Below are 11,887 nucleotides of genomic sequence, written 5' to 3'. Positions count from 1 at the left end.
TAATTTTAATGTATTTATATTTAGCTTTTTGACTTAGTCAAAAATTAGGGAAATCAAATTATTTTTGACATTATGGGTGATATCATAAGGATGAGGTCAAAATTCATTTTCTTTTTTTTTTCCTTTATTTTTTCATAGTTCTTTAATTTAATTTTATATTCCAAAATTTTCATTTCTCCTATTTTATTGGACAGTTAGGTCAAGAGTCACCTCTAGGGATGAATTGACCAATTTGCCCCTCGCGCGGTCTGACCCGGTTTGTAAATAATTTGGTATTTCTTTCGGATCCCTAACCTAATTATTTGACCTACTTATCAATTCTTTTCTATGGTTTTCTCTTTTCCATTAGGTTCGCAATAGTCCTTAGGACCGCGGTGTCACAATTTCCCATTCAAAATTAGGGTTAAGACTGACCTCGCAGTCACTTCCCGGTAAGGTCACCCATCACTGTGACAATTAGCGCATTTAACTTTTTATGCTTTGTTTTTCTTGTTTATACTTAACTATCTAGTAATCACTATTAATTTTCATTCAGGACTTTTCTAGGTGTCTTAAATATGATTCTAATCCCCTTAATTGTCCGGATTAACACCAGTCATCAGAATAGTGTAATATACTAGGCTATGCATATAGGGGTGTTACAAGACAAGGCACTTAAGATTTTTCCATTACATAAAATATCTTTATCTGTTAAATCATCCTTAGCAGTAGTAGATTGACTAGTGGATGAAATAATTGCAACAGTTTTTTTCAGTGAGAAAGGAAGACTCTCTATCCTTAAATCTAGTCAAAATCAAAGAAAACAGTCCTAATTCAGTAAGAAAAAATTTCATTTGTTGTTGCCAACAAAGGAAATTTTGTCCAGTAAATTTTTCTAGTTTGTTAGACAAAGATTTCACCACATCCATTTTAACAATCAAGCACGAACGTTTTCCTCTCAAAGATTGAAAGAAAACTTAATACCAAATCAATAATCAGATTAAATAAAAAACAATAAATATGGACCACAAACAAATAATAAAATTCAAGGTCTTCAGGTTGCATTATGGTTAACCTAGAAGTGGAGGATGGTCTCATATTTCTTTTGAATCAGATTGTCTCTAGTTGACAACTTGTCTAACTTTCCATTTACATCCTATTCCTTGGGAGATAGAGGCTGTAGTTCATGATATTAAAAGTCTTTTATTTGTGCATCCTTATTGGTCTATCAAATTCATCCCTAGAACAGCTAATGGATGTGCTCACTGGGTAATTGGTAAAGTGAGGACTGATTCTTTACCTTTTAGTTGGCTTTTAAATCCTCCTACCCAGTTAGCTAATCTATTGGTTACTAATAGGATGTACTATTTATCTTCATGAATGAATATCTCTTTTCTGATTAAAAAAAAAAAAAACACTCTCTGAAGGAATCACATCACATGATTAAGAGTTTTCTAAATAAAAATTAAACTTTTCTAGTCTTGGAAGCAAGATGCTTCTATTTTTTGAAAATATACATTTTAAAACACATTATTAAATACATATCAATATATATCAATATCCAATATGTTGATAACAAATTACAGTGAATTTTAGAGGAGTATATTGCATCTCTTATTTTATATTGCATCTCTTATTGTCATCTATAATAACTAAAATTCAACTTCAATCTAAATGACCTTTTTCATAATCATAGGAAAAATTTTAATAACTAGTATTGACTAAGAAAAAAAAGATTTAAATATAACATAACAAAATGCTTCAAATTACCCTATACTAATTTGTTAATAAATCAAACTCAAGCAACTAGTTTACAGAATCAGAGAAATCTATGATAGACTATCAGAACGTTACCCATAAATAATAATAATAATCAAGTAATCAAAACCACATCACATGGAGACCGAAAATTGACGGGCAAAAAATTATTAAAAAAAATTAAATAAAGCAGCATAAAACCTAAATGAAAGATTCACCAAACGATATAATTCTCAGAAAAGGTAATATTATTTTCCTCACTTATTTATGTTAGCCATTCTTTAAATTTTTGTAGGGAATGTAGCGCTTTTTCGTAGTGAAAACTACTAGAGGATCTTAAGTGATCACAGGGGATGAAAAGATATAAGAAGCTTAAACAACCACCGAATGTTCTTCGATTTATCAAATCTTCCCTTTTCGATGGAGGAACAATCTAACGAAGGAAAATCGATGATTGAAAAAGGATATTGAATCATTTTTGTAATAGTAGAAGGGAAGAATTTTTTTTGTAAATAATGAGATTTGATTGCTTCTTTTATAGTAAACCCTAGCTATTCGTGAAAAAGGAGAACTTTCTAAAATAATTATATAAATGTGATAAAAAAAATAGAATAAAAACAAAAAAGGTAATTATATAATTTAACATATTAAAGGTCAATTTTTCTCCTTGATTTTTATTTTTTTTCAAATTAAAAAAAAATAGACTAATTTTTTTTCTACTCTTATTTTTTCTCACTTAACCAAACAAGGAAAATTATCATATCATGTTTATTTTCTATTGGTTATTTTCCATGCCCTTACCCTTTCGCCTGTCAAACAGATTGTTAATTTTTTTTTTCCATCTAAAGAATAGCCATTCACTGCCCTTAGACGACACATGAGCAAAGTTAGGAAGACAAACGGAATCCAATTAAACATTGCCACGTCACTGAAAATAAGCAATTCGAGTGAAAAATAGATGGAGATGAAAAGACCAGAGCACAGAACGTGAAAACCGTCCGCAAAAAGTTGAAAATTGAAATTAGCGAATTTATATATCTCTGAAAAAGAAACACATTTAAATTCTTTCAAACTGAATCTGCTCTTTAAACACATCTAATCCATAGCTAATCTCTCTCTTTCAATAGCTTCACAATGCCACCCACTGATGCAGACTTGGATCTCAGAGTACGGTCTCTTCTTCTCTCTCGCGGTCTCTTTCATAGCTTTCCTTCTTGTAACGCTAAACTCTGACTCTTTCGTTTCTTAATCTCTTTCTCTTTCTCTCTTGAATATCTGCAGTCGTTTGCCTCTGCCTTCATAATTGGGTAAGTGGTCCATCATTTCTGAGGTTTCTCTGTGCATTGTTGTATATGTGCATTGATATCTGTGGTCTTGTTGATTTCTGATTCGAAATGTGCAACTTGTATGGATGCGTGCTTGATTCGATTAGGGTTTTTGTTTTGTGGTTCAGAGATTACACATTTGCTGATGGCAGTAACCTGGAGCATTGTGCTAAATATTTGAACCAGACGCTTGTTACTTTTGGATTTCCTGCTTCCCTGGACCTCTTTGCCAATGATCCGGTGCTTTTCGCCCGCCTGTTTGTTAAATTTTTGTATAAGTTTTTGTATAAGTTTTTCTGTTGTCTAATTTTTGATAAATTGTATTGGCTTGGTTAGGTTTCAATTGCGCGGACCTGCAATTGCATATACTCTTTGCTTCAACAAAGACAGCGTGACATTGAATTTAGAGAGTCTGCTAATGAGCAAAGACAGAGGTGATGTCTTTCACCAGATGCATCCTTTTTTTTTTTTTGGTGGATTGGGTAAAGGGGTGTTGGTTTCCCCGGGGCCGGGGGGGGGGGGGGGGGTGGGGGTGGGGTGGGGATGTGGGGCGTGGTGGTGTGGGGTGGGGTGGGGGATGGTGGGTGGTGGTGTGTGGGGGGTTGGGTTGGGTGGACGGGAGAGGGGCGAGGTTGTAGATTTGTTGGTTTTTGGTTATTAGGGAGTACATTATTATTATTATTATTATTATTATAAAATTTAAGATGTGTGTTGATTTCATTGCCTTTTGACTTGCTCTTTATCTGGTCTGATTTGTTCTAGCCAATCAGTTTTGATGAAAATTCAGCTTGGCCACATTTACAAGTGTTTCTCTAATGAAAACAATTTTGACAAGTTTTTGTTGGCTCTTATCTTTTGGGTATATTCAGTGACTGATTAGTTTCAGAATTCAGCTATCTGGAGTAATATGCATTATTTACATCTTCCAGGCTACTATCAGATATATCAAGATCGGAGGCAAAAGTTGAGAGGCTTGAGTCTCAGTTACAAGCCAAAGATAGGGAAATAGCAACTATCACCCGAACGGTTAGAGACTTGTAATTTTAGGAGGTGAAATTGTTTTAGCTATAAACGCGATCTGGTATGTTGATACTTGTGGAGCTATTGTATGAGTAGGAAGCCAAAGCTACAGCAGCTTTTAAGGCACAAATTGAAAAGCTTCAACAGGAACGAGATGAATTTCAGAGGATGGTCATTGGTAATCAGGTTAGAGCCTTTTATTTATTTATTTTTAATTTTTTTTTTTTACTTCATGAAAGTTTTTTTGGCGCATTGTTGTGGCTGTTGGGGAGAATGTAGAGGTCCTAACAAGTGCTCTTTGATGCATTGATTTTTCTAAAGCAAGTGAGGACTCAGCAAGTACATGAAATGAAGAAAAAGGAAAAGGAGTACATAAAGCTGCAGGTAGATTATGTTTGTGTGTTCTGTCACCTGAGGAGAGTCAATTAGAGCTGTGTGCTAGACATGGATTTATGATGAGGATAATTATGAGAGTGGAAAAAGATATGCAATTGAGATTTTTTGTTAATTATTATTATTTTTATTTATCTAGGAGAGGCTAAATCAAGTACTGATGGAGAAAAAGAAGGAATCAAGATCAGGCATGGAGATAATGAATTTACTTCAGGTAGTAATAGAATTAGCACACAGGAATGTCATTTTGTCTATCTTCCTGTGTGGACTATTAATCCTGCTCGTAGCTTTTTATGATATTTACAGAAAGAAGGCAGACAACGGGGGACATGGAATGGGAAGAAGGCTGATAATGATTTCTATAAGAAAATAGTATGTATGCTGATTGACTTTGGGAATTTCATAGCTTCTGGTTGAGTCATGATTGCAATATGCTGTTGGCAGGTGGATGCCTACGAGGCTAAGAATCAAGAATTGATGGCAGAGAATACTGATTTAAGGGCGTTGTTGCGGTCAATGCAGGTTTATGCCCATCATTCATTTGCTTTTGTGATACTTTCCTTTCCTCTTGGTGTGTGCTTTGTCCTAGCAAGAACAATATGATTGTGGTTATACAAAAGCTTGTGTAGTTATTGTTTCTATTTCCATAGTGTTCCTTTTATAGATTAGTGTAGGCTTTGGCACAATATTAAGGTTACTTCATTGTGATTTGGGCATTATAGGATCAAAACAGGGAAACATCCTAAAGTAACGAGGAAGGTTGAATACAGCTAACCCTCCTCAAATTAAAGATGGCAGCCATGTGCATATATTCTATTGGTGTTCCTTTACAGAAAGCAATTACTGAATCATATTTTTATAGTCGGTGCATTGTACTTTATGTTTACATATGAAATTAGCATTGGCTGTTCGGATTTAGTAGTTCATATCAAGATTTTTTTATTTTCTTTTATTTTTTATTTTAATCGTATTCAACTCAATTAAGCCTAACTACCAAACTAGTTGGGGTTGGTTATGTGGATATGTTTCTATAATTCCAACCAATTTAAGGCTACAACTTAAGAAGAATCTAAGTTCGCTAAATCCTTTCTTGCTATTTCTCTCCATGTCATCTTAGCATTATCCTTGCCTTTATTACATATTACCATTACAATATACTCGGCCCTTCATACTGGAACATTCCCTTTTCTATGCTGCCCATGTCCGAACTATCTAAAGCCATTTCCACTTTACTATGGTTGTAATACATATAGGTGCTCTTATATAACTCTTTCTTGTTAAGCTCAACCTGGGTTTTATCTATTAAAGTTATTTCATTTGCAAACATGTTACACCAAGTGGTATCTTTTTGGATATGCTTTGTCAACTCATCTACGATAAAAGTAAAAAGATAAGGGCTCAAGGTTGATCTTGGTGGAGTTCAATTGTAATTAGAAAATCTAACCAATGCTAAAAATTGATGATTTTCTTTAAACAATGATTATTTCTTTCCTTCCAGGAGAGATTTCAATTCCCAGAATGTAGAATGTAGTATAAATTATAAAAGATGTAAGGGATGAAATTTACTGTGCAAAGTACATTTTCTTGATGTAGAACTAGAAAAACAAGAATTAAGAGAAACAAATTCTCTAGAGAAACTAACTCTCAAGACTTTTATAAATTCTCAATAATAATCATAACAATAATATCTAATAAAATCCTTAGATGAAATGCAATTTATAGTAAATAACTAGTCCTATTACTACTGGGATTAGGAATCTCAAAATAGCTAAATTTCCCAAATAAAATAAAATAATAATTCCTAAATAATATAAACTTCTTAATTAAATTTTCCAATATAAAACCCTAAATTTACAAAATTTCTAATTGTATTTGAATTTTCATATTCCTAGACTGCATCTTTCTCCATAATTGGAGAAAACTCAGCTTCAAGTTTTGTAATGCTGAAGAATCAGGAACCGAGTGAGGGGAACACAGTTTATCCTCTTGGGCGAATAAAATGGTTGAAACAAAGAACTTCATTGTTTTCTTCACATATCTAGCAATATTAGAACATATAAAATCAATTAGAAAAATAATCGAAAAGCTCTTTGATTCAATATGAATGAGGAAATTTGAACAATCTTCAATTTCCATTCTCGTTTCCTTAGCTTAATTTATTTCAATTTTTATTGAAGTCTCTATGTATGTATTTTCTTCAATTTTTAGACTAGTCTTCTCAGGATTTTCTTGCTTAGTTTCATCAACTTCTTTTTCTAGAATAAGTTCTTCAACATATGCTTCTAGAACTGGTTCCTTAACATGTGAAGATTCAACAACGAAAACTTCGGGTTCTTCCAAATCAGAATCTTCAAATTGCTCGTTTTGTTCTTCAACTTTATCTCTGAGTTGCTCTTCTAGTTTTTAATCTTGAATATTTCTTTAAATTGAACATTTTAAGCTAGCATCATAAACAATGATTAGAACTTATTTGTGATTGAGTTTGCCAATGTTCATGTTGAAACATATAGTTTGTCTTCCATGCTTCAAGTTCTCTTTTCCTAGTTTGTTGTTGAATATTTTGAATCTGATATTCCTTCTTCCATGCTTCAAGTTCTCTCTCCCTAGCTTGTTACAGTTGTTTGATAATTTGACATTCATAAAATAATTTGGGCGGACAATATATAACACCACCATATGAATCCCTTAAATAGCATATTTCATCTAGTTGTATCTTGTACTCATTGATTTCAGCTTGTAATTTTTGAATTTCAATCCATATAAATGCCTTAAAATCATTGATTGCAGTTTTTACTCTTTCATTTTTAATCTACTTCATTAGTCTCGCTGAAAACACAATTTAAAGCGGTTACCAGTCTTTAGGAGTTGTTTTTGCCAAAATGGATGCCCAAATTAGAATCGGTGCATTGAAATTAGTAGACAGAGGTCCTATCAAAATTTTGTTGAAGTGGCACCGGGCTGGCATTGTTTGTTGAGATGGTAGTAATGTTGTGTTGGCATGGCAGGCTAATGTGGCATCTATATGCTGACATGGTTGATGAGCTAACTAACATGGTGGATGAGCTAGCACTAACATTTCTTGAGAGTGGAGGACAATCAGGTGCTTGGCGGCTCACAGGTGCTAGGTCAGCTTGCCTTGCTGATACGGTGGATCCTTGACTTGACCTGGTTGGATCTCACTGTAGGAAGCCGTTCAGACACGAGGAACGGTGTCGCTTGCATATGGCGAGCTTTCTAGAAGATCTAAGAAGTGGGAAGTTGAAAATTGATTCAGGTCAGACCCTGATTGTTGGGTTCTCTCGTTTTGAGCTTCTTATGGCTGCCAGAGTTGCGCCATTTGAATTGCCTTAGGCCAAGGAGAAGTTTGGTGAAGACGGCAGGGTGATTCGGTGAAGGGAGAGTGGTGGGTGGAGAACAGAAGGTGGGTCTTAGCGATGCTCTGTTTCGTGATTTTTTTTTCCTTAATCAGAATGCGGGAACTAATCTGGAAGGGAATTTTCAAAAGAAGACAATTTTTTTTTTCAAAATAGAAAGAACGATAAACTGAGGGAAGGGAGTTTTTGCCGGAAGTAGATGGTTTTGATTGCTCATAGGCAATTCAAAGGGCTTTGATGCCAAATTGATGTAGAACAAGAAAAACAAGAATCAAGAGAAACAAATTCTCAAGAAAAAAAGTGAAACAAATTCTCTAGAGAATTAATTTGCAAAACTTTTATTATTTCTCAATAATAATCATAATAATAGTATCTAATAAGATCCCTAGATGACATATATTTATAGTAAAATAACTAGTCCTATTAATACCAGGATTAGGAATCACAAAACAACTAAATTTCCCAAATAAAATGAAATATTAATTCCTAAATATAATGGAATTCCTAAATAATTGAAAGTTCCTAATTAAATTTCCCAATATAAAACCCCTAATTTTCCGATAGAAATAATTTCTAAATTGTATTTGAATCTTCATCTTTCTAGACTGCGTCACTGCTCCTTGTATTTTTTCCCCCATTCTCCCTTTAAGTGAGTTGGGATGGAGAAAACAACTTTTCTCTTAGGAGGAAAAACAGGAGAAAAGAAAAAAACAAAATTGATACAGCAAGAAAGTAAAAGAGTTAAGACATATCTTATTGTAGTAAAAGAGTTAAGACATATCTTATTGTACTGATGTTTCTAGAGTGAGAATCAATTGAATTTGTGAGTGAATTCAAAGATGGTAACTTATATTGCAAATTAAATGATAATGTTAATTGTTGTATGCATGCGCATATTTCAATTTTCTATTTACTTTCATGTTATTATTGTGAATTTTGTTGATATTTTCTGATTCTATGATGTGCCAATCTCACTTCGAATATGTTATACCCTAGCGCTAATTGAGATGTCATTTGATATATAGACATAATGTTACCTGTGGTATTCATATGTGTTTAAAGTACCTTGTCAGAAACTTATCAAGAAAAAAAAAGTGTAAAGAAATAAAGTAAAAGCACCATCTCCACATATCCATGCTTGATGCACCCTGTAGAAGTATGTTCTTGTAAAAGCTACACTTTTAAACATAGATGTCTCCAAAAGTTTGTCCTTTTGTTGAATATAATGCTTCCCAACTGGATTTGGTCTTTTCTTTTATTTTTAGATTTTGCTTATTTTTACCTGTGGTTTATTACATTTTTCAATGAGACCGATCAGTACCAAAAGATAACTTTTTCCCTCATCTCTAAGTCGCTTTGCTTTCTTTAATCATCAGACACTTTTATATAAATAACGGCTTTTGTGAACTGAGCTTTTATTTATGCACCTGGGGCGATATATTATGATCTCAGTTGAATCCTGGCTTACACAGGTTGATATGCGTGATTTCATAAATGCTCCAAATGGTTCAACCAAGCAATCTTTGGCTGTCAATGAAAGACTTGAAGCTGACCCCTCTCAGTCCCCCTTGGGTGGAAGGACGGTATGAAACTAAATGGTGCTTTTTATTTATTGTCAATGGGTCAAGTGCTGCCTGTAAGTGTTGAATACTTCAATTTACAGGATGTTTTTGACCTGCCTTTTCACATGGCTAGAGATCAAATTGAGGAAAGTCTCCGAAATAAGATGGCTTCCATAAAGGTACTCTCTCTCTCTTTTATTTTTACTTTTATTTTTTTTATGCCAATTCATCCTTGTAATGAAAGGATCGTGGTGACAAGAATTTTATGATTTAATTCTGAAGGAGCGTATGGTTCAATTGCAAGATGCACAGAAAGGAGCAGAAGTCTCATCTGAAGCAACTGAGAGAGAACTTGAACTTGAAGCTCAACTTGTTGAGGCAAGAAGCATAATCCAGGAGCAGGTGTTGTTAACTTCCTGTTATGCAAACTAGGCATTTGATTTTCAAGCACTTTAGATTAGATACACTATTTCATTTTGTGTATGTGCTAATTTGACATGACTTATCTTCTGTATACAACCAATTGTTTTTCGGGTTAAAAGCAATATTATATGATTATCAAGCATAATAATTGTTAGCTATGTACTTTTGGCGTATATCTTTTCGGTTATGCTCAATGATTTTATTAGCAAATATTTCTTACAATGTCTGATCTGGCTCAGAAAAATTAGAAATATAATTGTGTATCTTTTTCAGGCATCCATAATGTCTAAACATCTTGCCAAATCTGAGAGGCCAAGGTACTCTCACATTCATTCTTTCTACTAGTGGAAGATACATTTAGATGGCTTTAAGCATTTGTGCGAGAGACTGAATGACCATTTTAAAATTTGATAGGGAATCTATCATTTCATCACCGTCAGAGGTATAATAAACTTTCTTGATCAAGCTTTGTTCATACTTTTTCTGTCTGGATGTTGATGCTTAAATTTGCCATTTGCGTGGTTAGAAAGAAGAAAAGCTCTAATCATCTTGTTTTTGTTGAGTGCTTACCAGAATTAGGAACTCCCTGTTCATTTCTGTGGTTGTTAGAATTGTGGTCAGCCGTGGGTTCATAATATCTTTAGCAGTTTGACCACAGTCCAGTACTTTCGGAATTTTGCTTGGACCGGCTCTTCTGATAATCAGCAAGATTGAAAGGTATGCTCAACTCATTCCCTGGTTGTCTGGGAGTATGATATTACCAGCTTGATAGTATCTACATTTTTGGTATGAAGATCAATGAAGTTGGCTGTATAACAAGATGCATTGCGGGCGAGCAAGACTCAAATGGTTCTTTTGTAGTTGTAAGGCCTTGAAAACTTAGTTCTAGGCTGTAGTGTTAATGAAATGAGTATCTGAACTTCTCTTTAGTTATGGTTATGTATGCTGACAATAGCTCTAGTCAAATTTATTTCATCCATTCTTCTTCTATGCTTCTAGAAAATAGGCTGCTTCCTATTACCATCATTTTTTTCTCTCTTTGGAACTTATGATTTTAGCTATTTTCTCGACTTTCAATTCTAATATATAGTTATGCAACTTGGGGCATGATATAATAGAGTATGAATGGCATGGAATAGTTAATCATCATTTCGGTGTGAAATTTTTGTTTCACAATTGTTTAAAAAAAAAATCTAATAATTATTTTTATATTTTAAATTACACAAAAAGGTAGATTGTGGAATAATTACTTTCATAGAATAGGTAGGTCTCATAGCCTAAAAATGCATGAACTTGGCAATTTTTTTAAAAAAAAAATCTATCATATTCTTTGATTTTGTGAATTTTAAAGGGGTGTTTGGCTTATGAAAATTAATTTATTATAAGCTAAATTAAACATATAAGCATATAAAATTTTAAATAATTACGTGTTTGGTTAAAATGTTTGGAAGTGGCTAATAAGTTGTTAACGTTTTTTGTAAAAAAAAATTTTAAGTATATTTATTATTAAAATAATTAAAAAATATTAATTATTTTATTAAATAATAAATTATATTAACAAAATATTTTATTATAGTATTATTAAAATATATTTCGATCATATTATAACCTAATTTAATATTAAATTAGATAAATAAATATTTATAGTTAAATATCTTTTTTAAAACTAACAAAAAATAATTTTAAATTTATTAAAATCAATGTAAATAATTTATTTTAATTACTACAAAAAAATAATTTTTTAACATGGATATGAGAGTAAATACAATAAGAATATATGGTGTAATTATAAAATTAAATGAAGGTAATACAGTAAAATATTTAGTTAAATTAACTTATAAGTATCCAAATCAAAAGCTTACCTCTTTCAACTTTTTTTTTTTTTTCTATTTTAAACAAATAGCTTAAATTTATGACTTATAAGCTAGGCCAAACACCATTTTAGAGCTCATGTGGCATTGCAACATGGAAAAAAAAAGCAGGTTTTGTTTAAAAAGCTCATTTTTAATCCGTTTGGTTGTAAATGGACTTATAAACTCAGGTTTAATTTAAA

At 32.6% G+C, this 11,887-nt stretch overlaps 1 protein-coding gene across 6 annotated transcripts; it reads left to right on the top strand.

The window, feature by feature from the left end:
* The first annotated feature begins 2,727 nt into the window (after positions 1-2,727).
* Positions 2,728-10,932, top strand: LOC110658252 (uncharacterized). 6 transcript variants are annotated; one of them, XM_021815786.2, is made up of 17 exons: positions 2,728-2,904; positions 3,019-3,044; positions 3,191-3,302; positions 3,399-3,496; positions 3,992-4,088; positions 4,179-4,268; positions 4,404-4,466; positions 4,615-4,689; positions 4,782-4,847; positions 4,920-4,997; positions 9,322-9,432; positions 9,513-9,590; positions 9,694-9,813; positions 10,108-10,151; positions 10,249-10,276; positions 10,444-10,551; positions 10,629-10,932. In XM_021815786.2, the coding sequence occupies exons 1-16, from the start codon at positions 2,872-2,874 to the stop codon at positions 10,546-10,548; spliced, it is 1,224 nt and encodes a 407-aa protein (XP_021671478.2). In that variant the 5' UTR covers positions 2,728-2,871; the 3' UTR covers positions 10,549-10,551; positions 10,629-10,932. The 6 variants fall into 6 exon arrangements, 5 of the variants coding, with proteins under 5 accessions (XP_021671478.2, XP_021671477.2, XP_057987996.1 ...); XM_058132013.1 differs by having other exon boundaries at positions 2,729-2,904; positions 10,482-10,551; XR_002495538.2 differs by having other exon boundaries at positions 2,730-2,904; positions 10,408-10,551.
* The last annotated feature ends 955 nt before the right edge of the window (positions 10,933-11,887 follow it).

The sequence above is a fragment of the Hevea brasiliensis genome, chromosome 13, assembly GCF_030052815.1.
Source record: "Hevea brasiliensis isolate MT/VB/25A 57/8 chromosome 13, ASM3005281v1, whole genome shotgun sequence".
NCBI lineage: Eukaryota > Viridiplantae > Streptophyta > Magnoliopsida > Malpighiales > Euphorbiaceae > Hevea > Hevea brasiliensis.
The sequence above is the reverse complement of the archived record's forward strand: the minus strand, read 5'-3'. Positions and strand labels throughout refer to the sequence as shown.

Bases quoted from the DNA above. Each gene is read 5' to 3' on its own strand.
- LOC110658252 (XM_021815786.2), top strand. From the start codon at position 2,872: ATGCCACCCACTGATGCAGACTTGGATCTCAGA. The intron at 4,269-4,403 runs GTTAGAGCCTTT...ATTTTTCTAAAG, and splicing joins GGATGGTCATTGGTAATCAG to CAAGTGAGGACTCAGCAAGT. The intron at 4,467-4,614 runs GTAGATTATGTT...TTATTTATCTAG, and splicing joins AGGAGTACATAAAGCTGCAG to GAGAGGCTAAATCAAGTACT.